Source organism: Coregonus lavaretus, assembly GCF_964263955.1.
Source record: "Coregonus lavaretus genome assembly, contig: HAP1_SCAFFOLD_1009, whole genome shotgun sequence".
Classification (NCBI taxonomy): Eukaryota; Metazoa; Chordata; class Actinopteri; order Salmoniformes; family Salmonidae; genus Coregonus; species Coregonus lavaretus.
Window position 1 is genome coordinate 108,219 of NW_028156130.1, and position 14,069 is coordinate 122,287.

The 14,069-nt window shown below is 44.3% G+C and overlaps 1 protein-coding gene across 2 annotated transcripts in view; it reads left to right on the plus strand.

Moving 5' to 3' along the window:
• The window catches only part of LOC311126751 (plasma membrane calcium-transporting ATPase 1-like), a 53,577-nt gene extending 42,458 nt beyond the window's left edge, over nt 1-11,119 (plus strand). The window contains exons 17-22 of one of the 2 annotated variants that reach the window (XM_084200737.1): nt 2,101-2,314; nt 3,380-3,591; nt 4,450-4,557; nt 5,126-5,314; nt 6,202-6,294; nt 8,502-11,119. In XM_084200737.1, coding sequence (XP_084056863.1) covers nt 2,101-2,314; nt 3,380-3,591; nt 4,450-4,557; nt 5,126-5,314; nt 6,202-6,294; nt 8,502-8,870 — 1,185 coding nt within the window. In that variant the 3' untranslated portion in view covers nt 8,871-11,119. The remainder of the gene's footprint in view (nt 1-2,100; nt 2,315-3,379; nt 3,592-4,449; nt 4,558-5,125; nt 5,315-6,201; nt 6,295-8,501) is intronic. The other variant, XM_084200736.1, reaches the window with a different exon arrangement.
• The last annotated feature ends 2,950 nt before the right edge of the window (nt 11,120-14,069 follow it).

Genomic DNA, 14,069 nt, shown 5'->3' on the forward strand with positions numbered 1-14,069 from the left:
TGTACAAAACATTAGGAACACCTTGCCCTCAAAACAGCCTCAATTCGTTGGGGCATGGACTCTACAAGGTGTCGAAAGCGTTCCACAGGAATGCTGGCCCTTGTTGACTCCAATGCTTCCCACAGTTGTGTCAAGTTGGCCTTTGGGTGGTGGACCATTCTTGATACACACGGGGAAACTGTTGAGCATGAAACACTTGAGACACTCAAACCGGTGCGCCTGGCACCTACTACCATACCCCTTTCAAAGGCACTTGAATCTTTTGTCTTGCCCATTCACCCTCTAAATGTCACACAGATACAATCCATGTCTCAATTGTCTCAAGGCTTAAAAATCCTTCTTTAACCTGTCTCCTCCCCTTCATCTACAATGATTTGAAGTGGATTTAAGAAGTGACATCAATAAGGGATCATAGCTTTCACCTGGTCAGTCTGTCATGGAAAGAGCAGGTGTTCTTAATGTTTTGTACACTCAGTGTACACACACACACACACAACTCACCGTCAATGTGGTGGCCATCATCATAGCCTTCACCGGCTCCTGTATCATACAGGTACGGAACCGCTGGTGATGTGGGACGCTGCAGATAGAAATGTCATGAATAGAGCGGACATGACTCATTGTATGTGATATGGAGAAAAACGAATCGCTGTGCTCTTGGATTTGATTTGCATTCAGAGGGGAGTTTGTAGAGGGAATCGAGGGTTTGGTTCTTAGGTGCAGCTCCATGATCTATCCTCCCTTAGCTTGAATGGCAAGATTTTTCTCACCTATGACTGAAGTCTATGATCTGTGTGTGTGTGTGTGTGTGTGTATGTGTGTGTGTGTGTGTGTGTGTATCAACAATGACTGAGGCAGTACAAAATGGTGCACTGCACGTTGGAAACCGCAACCAATTTATTCTAATGTATTCCCTTGGATCAGAGCAGGTTTTGAAATAGGTCCTACTTTTCAGGTTCTCTGTGACTAGAGGTAGCAATCATCTGCCCCTATTTGACCTGTCGGTCACAGCAGCCGCCAAATCAGTGTTCAACCAGGCATAAAACAATGGTAAATGGGCCTGCAATAGAAAAGGAACAAACAGCTATTTAAAGCTCTGGGCCCGAGCTGAGTGCATTATCCAACAGTGCTGTAATTTTGGGTCATGAGCAATGAGCATTTACTAGAGGGCCACACGGGTCAAGAGACACACACACACACACACACACACACACACACACACACACACACACACACACACACACACACACACACACACACACACTGAATGCTACTATAGATGCTAATGTGTTTACGTGTGTGTAGCTAGCCACTCTGCTAGCATGCTAAGCTGCTAACTTTTGGATGTATAATGTATGTAGGTAGCTGCTCTGCTAGCTTGCTAAGCAGCTAATGTGTATGAAGCTAGCTGCTCTGCTAGTATGCCAAGCCGCTAATGTGTATGAAACTAGCTGCTCTGCTAGCATGCTAAGCCACTAAAGTGTATGAAGCTAGCTGCTCTGCTAGCATGCTAAGCCACTAAAGTGTATGAAGCTAGCTGCTCTGCTAGCATGCTAAGCCGCTAATACGCATGTAGCTTGCTAGCTCCTCTGCTGGTGTGAAGTGGTTTGCCTCTGTACTGGAGCCTGAGTAGCTCTGGTGAGTCAGGAAGTGGACACTGTATAGCTGCTTGTGTGTCATTTCTGAGCAGTGTGTGGGCTACTGAAGACTTAGCTTTCAATGATCACTGCTCAGGCAGCATCGGCGCTTCGTGTTATGGCCTGCGCTTCTTTTAATGCGTTGGTTGGATTTGTGTCGGCAGTCTGCCGTTGGGATAGTGTGGAGGATGTTATGTAAGTAGAACTGAATGCATGAGTAATCCTTTTCTTTTTCCTCTTTCTCACTCTGTCCTGCTCTCCCCTGCTTTCTCTATCTCCTCCTCTTTCAACTCCCTTCCCTGTCCTCTATCTCTCTCTCTCTCCTTCTCCTCTTTTTCACACCCCCTCTCTCTCCTCCCCTCTCCATTTCCTTCATACCACCATCCCTCTCTCTGTCTCCCCCTCTCCTTTTCCTACCACCCTCTCGCTCCCTCCCTCTCTCCCCCTCCCTCTCTCCCTCCAGGACTCTCCACTGAAAGCTGTCCAGATGCTGTGGGTGAACCTGATCATGGACACCTTTGCCTCCCTGGCCCTGGCCACCGAGCCCCCCACCGAGTCTCTCCTGCTGAGGAAGCCGTACGGCCGCAACAAGCCCCTTATCTCCCGCACCATGATGAAGAACATCCTCGGCCACGGAGTCTACCAGCTCATCATCATCTTCACCCTGCTCTTCGTAGGTAAATGACTGGAGCGTGTGTGCATTATCTGCCTCACTGATTGCATCTCACTCTAATTGCACACTGAGCTGAAACGGGTAACCATATGCCATGGAATTTCACATGGGTATGAGGCGGTCTTGATCGACTGGCTCTCTGATCGTAGCACCTTAACTACTACAACCTTAACTAGGGCGGCAGGTAGCCTAGCGGTTAGAGCGTTGGGCCAGTGACCGAAAGGTCGCTGGTTCGAATACCCGAGCCGACAAGGTGAAAAACCTGTCTGTGCCCTTGAGCAAGGCACTTAACCCTAATTTGCTCCAGGGTTCGCCGTACTACTATTGCTGACCATGTAGAACAACACATTTCACTCCACCAATCCGGTGTATTTTTGAAAAATAGGTTGACCACACTGTCTAGTGACTGGGCTGCCATCTCATTGGGCTGTCCAGTCTCATTTCAGTGTCAGATTAACCTCAGTCAACAAAAGGGCTGGGCTCTTCCCTTTCGAAGGCCGAGAACATTTGAAAGTTTAAGTGAAATTTACTGATCTGAAAGAGGTATTTTGATGTAAAAGAGGTGTTCTGACCTCAATGGGACTTACTGAATAAATAAAGGTTAAAAGTAGACTAATGATGTTGCCACGAGCAGCACCGCAGATATTTTAATGAGCGAGATGCAACACTTAGCTCTCATACAGTGTCTGCACATGTGTAAGGGTTTCGCTTAACGCTGTTAGCGCGTGGTAGCCGCCGGACCAAAACAGCGGTGAAGTTGAGCTTCAACGTTCTTAGTAGTTGCGGAAATCTACCCACTATGCTGTTTACTTTCTGCATCATATCGCTGAGTGTACCTTTAAATCATTCCAAAGAGGGCCTAGTGTCTGCTAGTTTTTTACTTTCAATTAAGACTTAAAGAACCAGGTGAGGGGAGTTCTTTACTAGTTAGTGACCTTAATTCAGCAGTCATGTACAAGGAAGGAGCGGCCATCCATGAAATTAGTTTGACATGTGATCTAAATTCAGAAAAATATATTTAAAAAACTAGTAGGCCAACACAACTCCATCTCTCTCCTCCCCCTCCCAGGCGAGCAGATCTTTGACATCGACAGTGGGCGGTACGCGCCCCTCCACTCTCCTCCCTCGGAGCACTACACCATTATCTTCAACACCTTCGTCCTCCTGCAGCTCTTCAACGAGATCAATGCCAGGAAGATCCACGGCGAGCGCAACGTCTTCGATGGCATCTTCAACAACCTCATCTTCTGCTCCATCGTCTTCGGCACCTTCATCATCCAGGTAACTTAGTGCCTAGTGTCTTCAGGCTGTGGCATGTCTGCCTGACGGAGTTGCTCACTGCTTTAAACAGACACCATTTAGCAGACGCTCTTATCCGGAGCGACTTACAATTAGTGCATTCATCTTAAGATAGGTGAGAGAACCACATATCACAGTCGTATCAGTACATTTCCCCTCAAAGTAGTTATCAGCAAAGTCAGCACTAGCAGCAAAAGACTAGTGCACGTTGTTGATGGGTTAATTTAAGATACTCTTTGAAGAGGTAGGGTTTCAGATGTTTATGTCTGAAATGGCACCCTATTCCTTATATACATTTTACATTTTAGTCATTTAGCAGACGCTCTTATCCAGTGCGACTTACAGTTAGTGAGTGCATACATTTTTCATACTGGCCCCCCGTGGGAATCGAACCCACAAGACATGCTCTACCAACTGAGCTACAGGAGGCCTACATTTGGCCTGACTGCAGGCTACAAAAGTAGTACACTTGTGTAGGGAAGGAGCTCCATTTCTGGAAGAATATAGATGCTTCCCCATATATAAGAAGGCCAGGGCTCCCTTAAATGAGTCCCATCTCAATGGCTCTGACCTGGATAAATAAAGGATGAAGAAAAACGAAACCCAAACCATATTCATACATTTACATTTTAGTCATTTAGCAGACGCTCTTATCCAGAGCGACTTACAGTTAGTGAATACATTTTTATTAATTTTTTTATACTGGCCCACATGGTTCACATGAAAACCGGTGTAACACACATCCGTCAAAATGGAATTACCAGCAAGCCAAGAAACCATTGGCATGACTGAAAATGAGCTTGACCTCTAAATATGTTTCTTTCCTCTCCGGCCACTCAGATAGTCATAGTGCAGTGGGGAGGCAAACCGTTCAGCTGCGTGGGCCTGAGCATCGACCAGTGGCTATGGTGCACCTTTCTGGGCTTCAGCAGTCTCCTCTGGGGTCAGGTAAGAAGACACACACACACACACACACACACACACTCAGTGAGTTGCAAGTGCGTCACCTGTAACTTTCCAACACGGCCCCATCCGTCAGAGATACACTACTGCCCCAATGTGGCTGTGTTGGGTAGCTACGCTGTATTGAAATGGCTAGTTGGATGATAATTTTTACATAAGGATCTAGAATTCCTGATTTGAGCACCGTCATCTTATTTCTGAAATATCTATTGAATTACAATTTCATGTTGGCCTTCTCCTGTTTTAATTATGTTGTTGATTGTGATTTCCTTGGTGTTGCATTTTGTGATGCTGACCTAGCAAATAAATGGCCGGATATGACCACAGACCAAACATTGCTTTGTCACCAGACAACAAACCATTACTTTAGCCTCAGGCACATTTATTTTCAGAGCTGACTTCCTGTGGAAACTGGTGGTTCGGTTAACTGATGCACATTGTGTGAGGGTGCCTGTTGTGCAGCTGTGGCAGAGATGGGATTTGCTGTCCAATATTGCAGACATGGTTTGGACTCTGATAAGCCCTTAACCCCTCTGCCCTCTCCTCCCTCCAGCTGATCTCATCCATCCCCACCAAAAGTCTGAGGTTCCTGAAGTCTGCCGGCCACGGCACCCAGAGGCAGGAGATCCCAGATGAGGAGCTGGAGGACATGGAGGACATGGAGGAGATCGACCACGCCGAGCGCGAGCTGCGCCGTGGACAGATTCTCTGGTTCAGGGGCCTCAACCGCATCCAGACTCAGGTAATGTCCTCCTTGACTGCTTCTCCACCGATGTCGACCACAGCAGAGAGGAATCACAAGCCATAAGGTTATGTTATGGTTAACACTACGCACTTCTCATCCCCTTCCTCTCAGCACTTTGAATCAACGGCTGGCATGTTCCCCTCAGAAGCCTTCTTTTGACTTGATTTCCTGTTTGCTTTGGAAAGCTAAAGCAAGGTCCTTTTTGCCTATTCTATTTCTGGCTTTCTAACAAGCTGAGTTGAACATCATGTTAATGTAATGGTCATTGAAGAAAATGCCCCTTTTTGCGTGATACTGAGAAGACCACATAATGCAGAGCAAATAAAGGTACAGTTATCTTAAAGGACCAGTTGTGAAAGTTATTTGAATATGGGATGATTTCTTTTCTGAGTAAATGTAAAGCGTCAGATCAGGCTCTGGGGAAACCTTCTTCAGATCAGTGCCTTTCCCCCCCTTTCTCTCTCAACTGCTATGTCTCTCTGAGGGGGTAAATATACATTTCTATTGTATTTTGGTGCCTTTTCTCTCTTTCTCTGTCATCTTGCTCTCACCTTTCTTTCTCTGGTTTCTTCCACTCTTGGTCTCCTCTTGTTCTTGCTTCTCTCTCTCTCTCTCTCTCTCGCTCCCCTCTCTCTCTCTCTCGCTCCCCCCTCTCTCTCCCTCTCTCTCTCTCTCCCTCTCTCGCTCCCCTCTCTCTCTCTCTCTCGCTCTCGCTCTCGCTCTCTCTCGCTCCCCTCTCTCTCGCTCCCCTCTCTCTCTCTCTCTCTCTCTCTCGCTCCCCTCTTGCTCCCCTTTCTCTCTCCGCTCGCTCTCTCTTGCCTCTCTCCTCTTGCTGTGGGTTCTGGGCCCTATCCTCTCCTGTCACCCTATCTGATTCCTTGCAGATGGATGTAGTGAGTGCCTTCCAGAGCGGAAGCTCCTTTCAGGAGCGCCAGCTAAGGCGGCAGCCCTCCACCTCCAGCCAACAACAGCACGATGTAACCAATGTTTCTAGCCCTACACATGTAGCCTTTTCTACTACTGCCACTGACGCCAACACCGCTTCTTCCACTGTGGGGTGTGAGTGTGTGTTTCCTTAGTGCATGAAAATCTAACATTGTCCTCTTCTACTCTCGCCTAACGTTGAATTCATTCACTCTTAATTGTCCCTCCTTTTCTTCAAAAAACAAAAAATACAAAAAACAACCACATCTTCCATGTTGCTTGGAAACATAACTGCTGTGTATATCGATGTACTGTAACACCCACAAGGTCACCACAAGTCCTGAGGGTTTTTTTCTGTGTCACATCTTGTTTTCTGTTCCTGCTTCTGCTTCATTCTCTGAAGATAGAGGTTGGGGGAGAGGAGGGAGGGAGGAGCTAGAGGAACGTTGGATTTAGGTTGTTGTCTGGTCACATCTGCTGCTGTGCCCCCCTCCCCCTGGCTGGCCCCCCTGGCTACTAGCGCTCTCATGGGTCTTGTTGCAGCTCTGGCCCCCCTCTCGAGTAGCTGTGTAAATGTTTTGAGTATATGCCCATGGTCACGGTAGATGGTATTGCTAAAATCCCCCCAAAAAACAGAGGTTGTCTCTGACTGAGCATAAACAAATGAGTTATTTCTCTCTCCAAATCAATATATTGTCAATGTTTTGGTTATGTTGGTCAACGTTTGCCACGTAACCAATAATGATATTTTCCATTTTAGACCGGCCTGGTTCTTTCTCAGGGTCTTTCCAGGGTGAAGTCCAGTCCAGAGTGTTAGGTCGGTCTGGGTATTCCAGCCACCTTGTCGCCCAACTAATAGACAATCAGTGGAACATTCCGGGGGCTGCTGTACTGTGTGCAGGAGGCTCCTGGAATGTCTCTGTCCTCTCCGGAATGGAATTTTCGGCATCCCGCAAATAACCAAAGCTATCCCTTCCCAAATGAACCTTCTTTCCTTAGACCCAGATTAAGGGCTTTGTTATGTGTTCCGAGTGTATTAACTGTTCTCTACCAGGGAGTGTGTCTGTGTGAACTCAACTGTTCTCTTTTAGACTGGCTGACCTGCAGTTGCAGACATTGATTGTATTAACTGATGTGATGTTTCTTCAGAGGCTTTGAGACTAGTGAGCAGTGTTTTGACCATGTTTTAATTTCAATTTGTCTCTTTGGGGTATAAGCCATATCTCCCCACTAAATGATGAACCCTCTCTTTCCAGGTGCTTTGCTGATGAGAACACTTAACATTTAGGATTGATATAATTTGATATACTTTTTATTTCAATATTCCTCTTTCATAGCAAGTGTGTACTGTCCACTGTTGTCACCCCCAAAAAATGAAGCAAAAAAGCACCCGACTCTTACTGACTCAACCATATTCCTCCTTAGATTCTGTGAAATGTGTCATGGGCTATACTCAAAGGTTTACTACTGTTGAACACAAGGTAGCACCGCTCTGCATGGGTTCAGTCTCTATAGTCCGTTTGAGTGTTTCTTGTGCTGTTGCGTATCTAGCTATAAGCTTTAGATCTGCTTGGCTGCTGCAGTTTGTTTTCTCCACATCAACATAATCAGTGACTGACCCTCCTCACCTCCCTCCCCCTGAGCATGACCAAAACAAGTAACCTATCTGTGTCCAAGCTTCTGTCCTCTATGGATGTGTTCTCGTCCAGAACATCGCCCCAGAACATGCCTCGATTTTTCTTGCATTTTGAATAACATGAACCGAGGGTTGGATTTTTGGAGCTGGATTTTTAAAATGATATTTACTACTACTACTACTCCCCTCAAAACAGTTGCATTGTTTTCTCAATGGTTTGTTGAATCCCGAGAGTTTTCTTGAGGTGTGAAAGCCGACGGTAAGAGACATATGTCCCACGACCCACTAACTGTTGACTGGTTTCTTCCACCACTGAGTGCTCAGTCTCAGTCCGAGGAAAGACTGTAACAAAAGTGATCAGGGTTGACGATTGACCGTAGCCTCCGGGACTAGTCCTCACTGCATACTTGCATGTCTTGTTGAGAGTTTCACAACAAAATCAATGGTGTTTTTTCATGTCCCCTGTCCCAAACTCACCGCAATTGACCCATTAAAAACAAAGCCCCATTTTTTTTTTTTGTGTCCATGGTTTGAGCTGCAATTGAAAATGCTAAATGTATATGTGTGTATGATTCTATGTTGAGACTGACTGTGTGTGTCCCTTACCCTCCCTCCCCCCAACAGATCCGGGTGGTGAATGCATTCCGCAGCTCCCTGTCCCCCTATGAGGGGCTGGAGAAACCAGAGTCACGCAGCTCCATCCACAACTTCATGACCCACCCAGAGTTCAGGATAGAGGACTCGGAGCCCTCCATCCCCCTCATCGACGACACCGACGCCGAGGATGATGCCCCCACCAAGCGCAACTCCGCCTCCCCCCGCAACGCCACGCCCACCCCTCCTTCCCCGTCACTCGAGCCGACACCCTCGCCCAACCAGAACAATAATGCAGTGGAGAGCGGCAACAACCACCTCTACGTGGAGGGCAACAAGGCAGCAGGGACCCCCTCGGCCCCAGGGAGCCCCTTACACAGCCTGGAGACCTCCCTCTGATTCTGAGCCAGCCCCCCCACCCCTCAGCCACTACTACTACCACCACCACCACGGCCACTTTTCTACCCACGACGAGGAGCTCGCCTCGGAGGAGGAGGAGAGACGGCAGAGGAGAAGAGGAAAGGAGGGGTAGAGTGGAATGGAGAGCGGATAGTCTTCTGTAAGCTTAGAGCTTGGGCTGGACTGAAACAAGAGCAAACATTCATGAGAATGTAGGGTTTGGTTTTGATGATTTTCTTTTATTTAATTAGACATTTTATTTTCTTTAAAAAATACCCCTCTGGCAACGCGCGGGCTTCTTTTGTCTCCACCCCTCCCTCATTGATAACTTTTAGGTTGTTCTCGGTGCAAGAGGGGTGAATATAAACTCAGATTGAAAGTGACCTGTTTTTTTTTTTGGTAATATTATTATTTTTATGAGGAGGGTGGAGGTCCTCCTCCTGGCTTGAAGATCAGCTGTAAGAAAGTAAAGACAACCTTTAGCTTCTCTTTATCTGAATGGTGTTGTATATTTATGTCTTTGGCCCTTGCTCATTCAGAAATGTTTTTTCTGCTCCATTGGCTGTTAATATTTTTAATTATTTATGTTTTTGGAAAAAGCAGGTCTGTTTACAAAGTTTGTAGATACTTTTTTTCTGTTTGTAGACGAAAGAGCTTCCTGACGTATGATGCAGAAAAATGAGGGACAGAGTAAAACATTGAATAAGAGGACTATTTCAGATACTGCTGTATTTTCAGGAAAAAAGGGTGTTTCTATTGAAACTTAACTATTTTTGCCTGCAATTTTTATTTGTTATATATTTGTAGATAAATGGAAACCTAGCCAAACAGATAAACACTAAGGCTTGTATAGCGAAGAGGTCCATTGGGGGTGGGGGGGGGGGTTTCAACAGGAGAGGGAAGGGGTAAGAACCACCAAGGGACTCTATCCATTCACATTTCTATAAATATTTACTACGTTCATTGCTTTAGCAGTTTCAATGTTCCATTTTTGTCGTTCACAGGGAAACTCAAAAGTCCTGTTTCTAATTTCCTTAATTGTGGGTTAAGGGGAGGGGTATTAAAATCCTAGTATTTTTTTTACACTTTAAGAGTTCATAAAGGGAGTTTGGCAGTTGGTCATCACATTGAGAATCAGTTCTGTTTTTCTTGTCTTTTTTTTCACTCAGCGACACTTCAGGCCCTGCCAATGTACAATATTGTTTACTCAGGCATAGAAAAGGGTTGAATTGAAAACTGATTCTATAAATTAAGAAAACATTTTAACTTCACATTTTTGGTCTTTAGGTGGTAAAATGTTTTTTTTTTTAAGCGAGTGGATTATTTTCATATTTCATTCAATTATTTTCATTTCTTTTCATGAAAACTTAAATTCCCCTCAATTTCTGGATTGTTGACATTTGAAAAATCAACCTCCCCCATAAGACTCCTTTCACAGTCATAAATGTTGCTGCATTTGATTTGTTTGTAAAATATTTTTGACACCTGATATACTGGAAAAACTAAAAGATTGACACATACATTTTTAAAGAATAAAAAGACTAGGCATACACTGGTAACTGCACAGGGGTACTTTGTTTCATAACACCTCCCTTGGGAACATTTTTATACAGACAACCATAGAAATTGTACCTTTGTATTTTTATGGAAACGCAGACGATAACTTTCAACCTACTGAACCAGAGTTTTGGGGTTTGACACAAATTACACAATGGAACATTTGGGACGGGGTTGGGGCACTCAATAAAAAGGGTTGTAATTGGTTCTGATTATAGGAATATTTTTCTCAGGGTGGCAAATGGTATGAAATAGGAGACTAGGCTTTTATATAGGCCTGTGGTCAAAATACTAACACATTTTTTAATGTTGTGAAGTAGCTTGTCAGCCATGTTGGGTTGTTTTTGTTTAGGCAGCAGGGTGCAGATTCTGACTGTTAAGTCCCTCACCTGTTTAGACCTCTCACCCAAAGCTGGGTGTAGTGGGCCAAGAGAGGGGGGGACAGGGAGGAAAGGGATATGTTCAGTAGTTGCTCAATGACAATTATATTTTGGGAATAAGTTGTTTTCCTTGTGTTTTTACAAATAAAAAAAGCAGCTTGAGATTGCAAAAATGAGAAATGGGAAGAAAAAAGAATCCATAAGTTTGTTCTGTAGATTCTTCCTGTAAAGGGAATGAATGTTTATCCATCTGTTTTATGGATTTCTTTTTTTTTTATCTTAACATTTGGAAATAAAAACTACTTAATGTCAGTTTTTCTTGAGTAATTTAAATGATTATCGTGATTGGATTTACATTTGAAACTTGTCGAGTAATGTGTATGGTTTTTAAAAATAAAAATATGGATATTTAGCCTAAATACAGCCATGTTTTTCATTTATCATGCATAACCGGCCACCTTAAAGGACAAGTGCACTTGAAAAAAAATCAATCTGTATTTTGGATGAAAATGGTATATAGCCTGTGCATGCGCACATGGAAAAGTATTGCTCAAGGCCAACAAAATGGAATAGAAGGTTGCGGATAAACTTCGGAATGACACAATGTCATTGTATAACGTCTAAAGACGTGGAACACTGAGAGCTTTGCCGTTTCCTAAAGGACGTATTTGGGTGTTGGATCCTTTGTAAGGACGTATTTGGGTTTTGGATCCTTTGTTCATGTTTTATCTGTTCGCCTGTGATTGCATGAGGCAGTATATCGCTGGTGGGATATGTTTATCAAATCGAAGTGAAATCAACAAAAAAAAAAAATTCTGGTAACTTCTATAACATGCCATTTACATCCAAAATACAGATTTGGTTAAAAAAAAGTTAACGTGTCCTTTTAATAATAGTATGTTTCTGCCTGTAATGAAACCCTACTTCTGTCAGACGTCTGATTAGTGCTTTAGTTGTCTTACAATTCCATCTAGTGGTACGTCTGGGTGGGTTTTGAAATATAACTCGTCCACTGGATGGCTGCAGGTCGGTGATTTCCTCATGCATGGAGAAAAAATATATAGGATAATATAATCATATATATATACCACATTGGCCTTGTCTCATTTTAATAATCAGCTAGATATTGATTATGGCACTGATTATCAGTAGGATAATGCAAGTTCCCTCGACTACTGTTCCATTGATTCATGCTATGAGCAGCCTTCCCTAAATAGTGTAATTGTTATTGTAATAGTCATTTTCAAATCAGTATATGATTTGTTCCATGAAAGTGGACATCTGGAAATGGATGCATGAATACAAAACCTCAACACAGGTAGCATGCTTATTGGACATCCACACCGACAGATGGCTCCTGAAGATTTAGAGCTCAGCTCCCTGGCAATTGTTGATGATCACAAGTTTACTGGAGAACGGAGACCAAGTAGAGACTTTCGGACAAGGTGGATGATTGTATAATATAAGGCAGTTTATTCAGAGGTAAAGATATCTGTAAATAGCGTGCACGGACCCGTTCGTCAACCTCGTAGGGAGATATCTGAGAGAGCGAGCCCCTAAACATTGTGTGCTGACATTTTATACAATAAAATAAAGTAGGTTGATTCTAGTAGTTCTGATCTTCTGATTGGTCCTGATGAGTTGGTCGAGGTCACTTCCATTGCATTGGCTCTGAGTCGGGTTCTCTGTCTTCAGATGTTCAGCCTAAGAGAAGGGGGTTTTTGTGTGTGTGTGCTTAACAATGATGATGTGTGTGTGTGTGTGTGTGTGTGTGTATGTGTGTGTGTGTGTGAGTGTGTGTGTATGTGTGTGTGTGTGTGTATGTGTGTGTATGTGTGTGTGTGTGTATGTGTGTATGTTTAACAATGATGATGTGTGTGTGTGTGTGTATGTGTGTGTGTGTGTGTGGGGGTGTGTGTGTGTATGTCCTCAGAGCAATAACTCGTGAGTTGGGAGAACTGAGAGACCTATGGCGTGGGTGTTGTCCATAGCCACCTGCTGATAAGGCCGACAAGATAGAAGTCTTTGTGCATTGTATTAAATCCAAAGGCCCAACACAAGATGGGTTATGCACAAGATTTTAGTCAGACCAAGCTATAACATTATATATTTACTACGACAAATCCCTCTCTTCACGTCTCCCCAGAGACGTGACCAAGTAACAGTAAAGAAGGAAACCTTAAGACGTGACACAAGCTTAATAGTGCAATTGGCAAAATAGGGAAAACTTTATCAGAAGATAAAGTTTTACATTCCCCCTCTTCACGTCTCACAAGAGACGTGACAAAAAGCTTAAATGCTGCAATTGGCAAAATAGGGAAAACTTTATCAGAGGATAAAGTTTTACATTCCCCCTCTTCACGTCTCACAAGAGACGTGACAAAAAGCTTAAATGCTATTCATCATCCAGATATCCTTGGTCAGCATCGTCAATAGCAAGCAAAGGAAACATCTGACCGTTATCTGCAGGATGTGGATCAATAGCGGTGGTTATAATCCTGGTTGTCAGCGTCCGTATGCATGGAATGCAACAGCATCCACAAAGCACTAGAATTGCAGCAAAAACAGAGATGGATACAAGTATAAAAGAAACAAGCGTTTTATATTTACCAAACGCATCCATCCAAGAGTCCCACATTGAAGTGTCCACCCCTGAGTGGCTCTTCATTTTGCCATTAAGAGTTCGTAACCCTTCCAGGGCGACAGTCAAGCTGCCATCTGTGGCTGTATTGTTGGGAATAAAGGTACAACATTGTTCACCAAACATAGCACATACTCCTCCTTTTTCAGCCAGGAGCATGTCGACAGCAATACGATTTTGGAAAGCCATGAGAGAGGTCGCAGCCAACTGGCCATGCACCGCCTCAAAACCTTGTTGTGTCCAATTGCCTAATTTTTGAACATTAAAATGGACATAATTGATTCTGTCAACATTTTTATTAATTGTGCACCACCAGCAAAATGAAGATTCAAAACCTGCGGCTACTTGGTCAATCAATTTATACTCATCTGGTACCCCCCTAGGGACCCCAATTGCATCAATGTAGGTTGGGTCCCCATGAGTAGGGCCCACAGCGCGCCTGGTCCTGGTAGGAATTAAGTCAGACACATGGGTCACCAGCTCCTGAACACCTGTTGGATACACAGATATTGGTAGCAAAAGAGAGACTAGTGCACAGGTGCCTGTGGCATTTCCAGGCAGTCCATCAAACAGATGAACGCCTCCACACCACCACCAGACATCAGCCCTGGAAACAGGTTT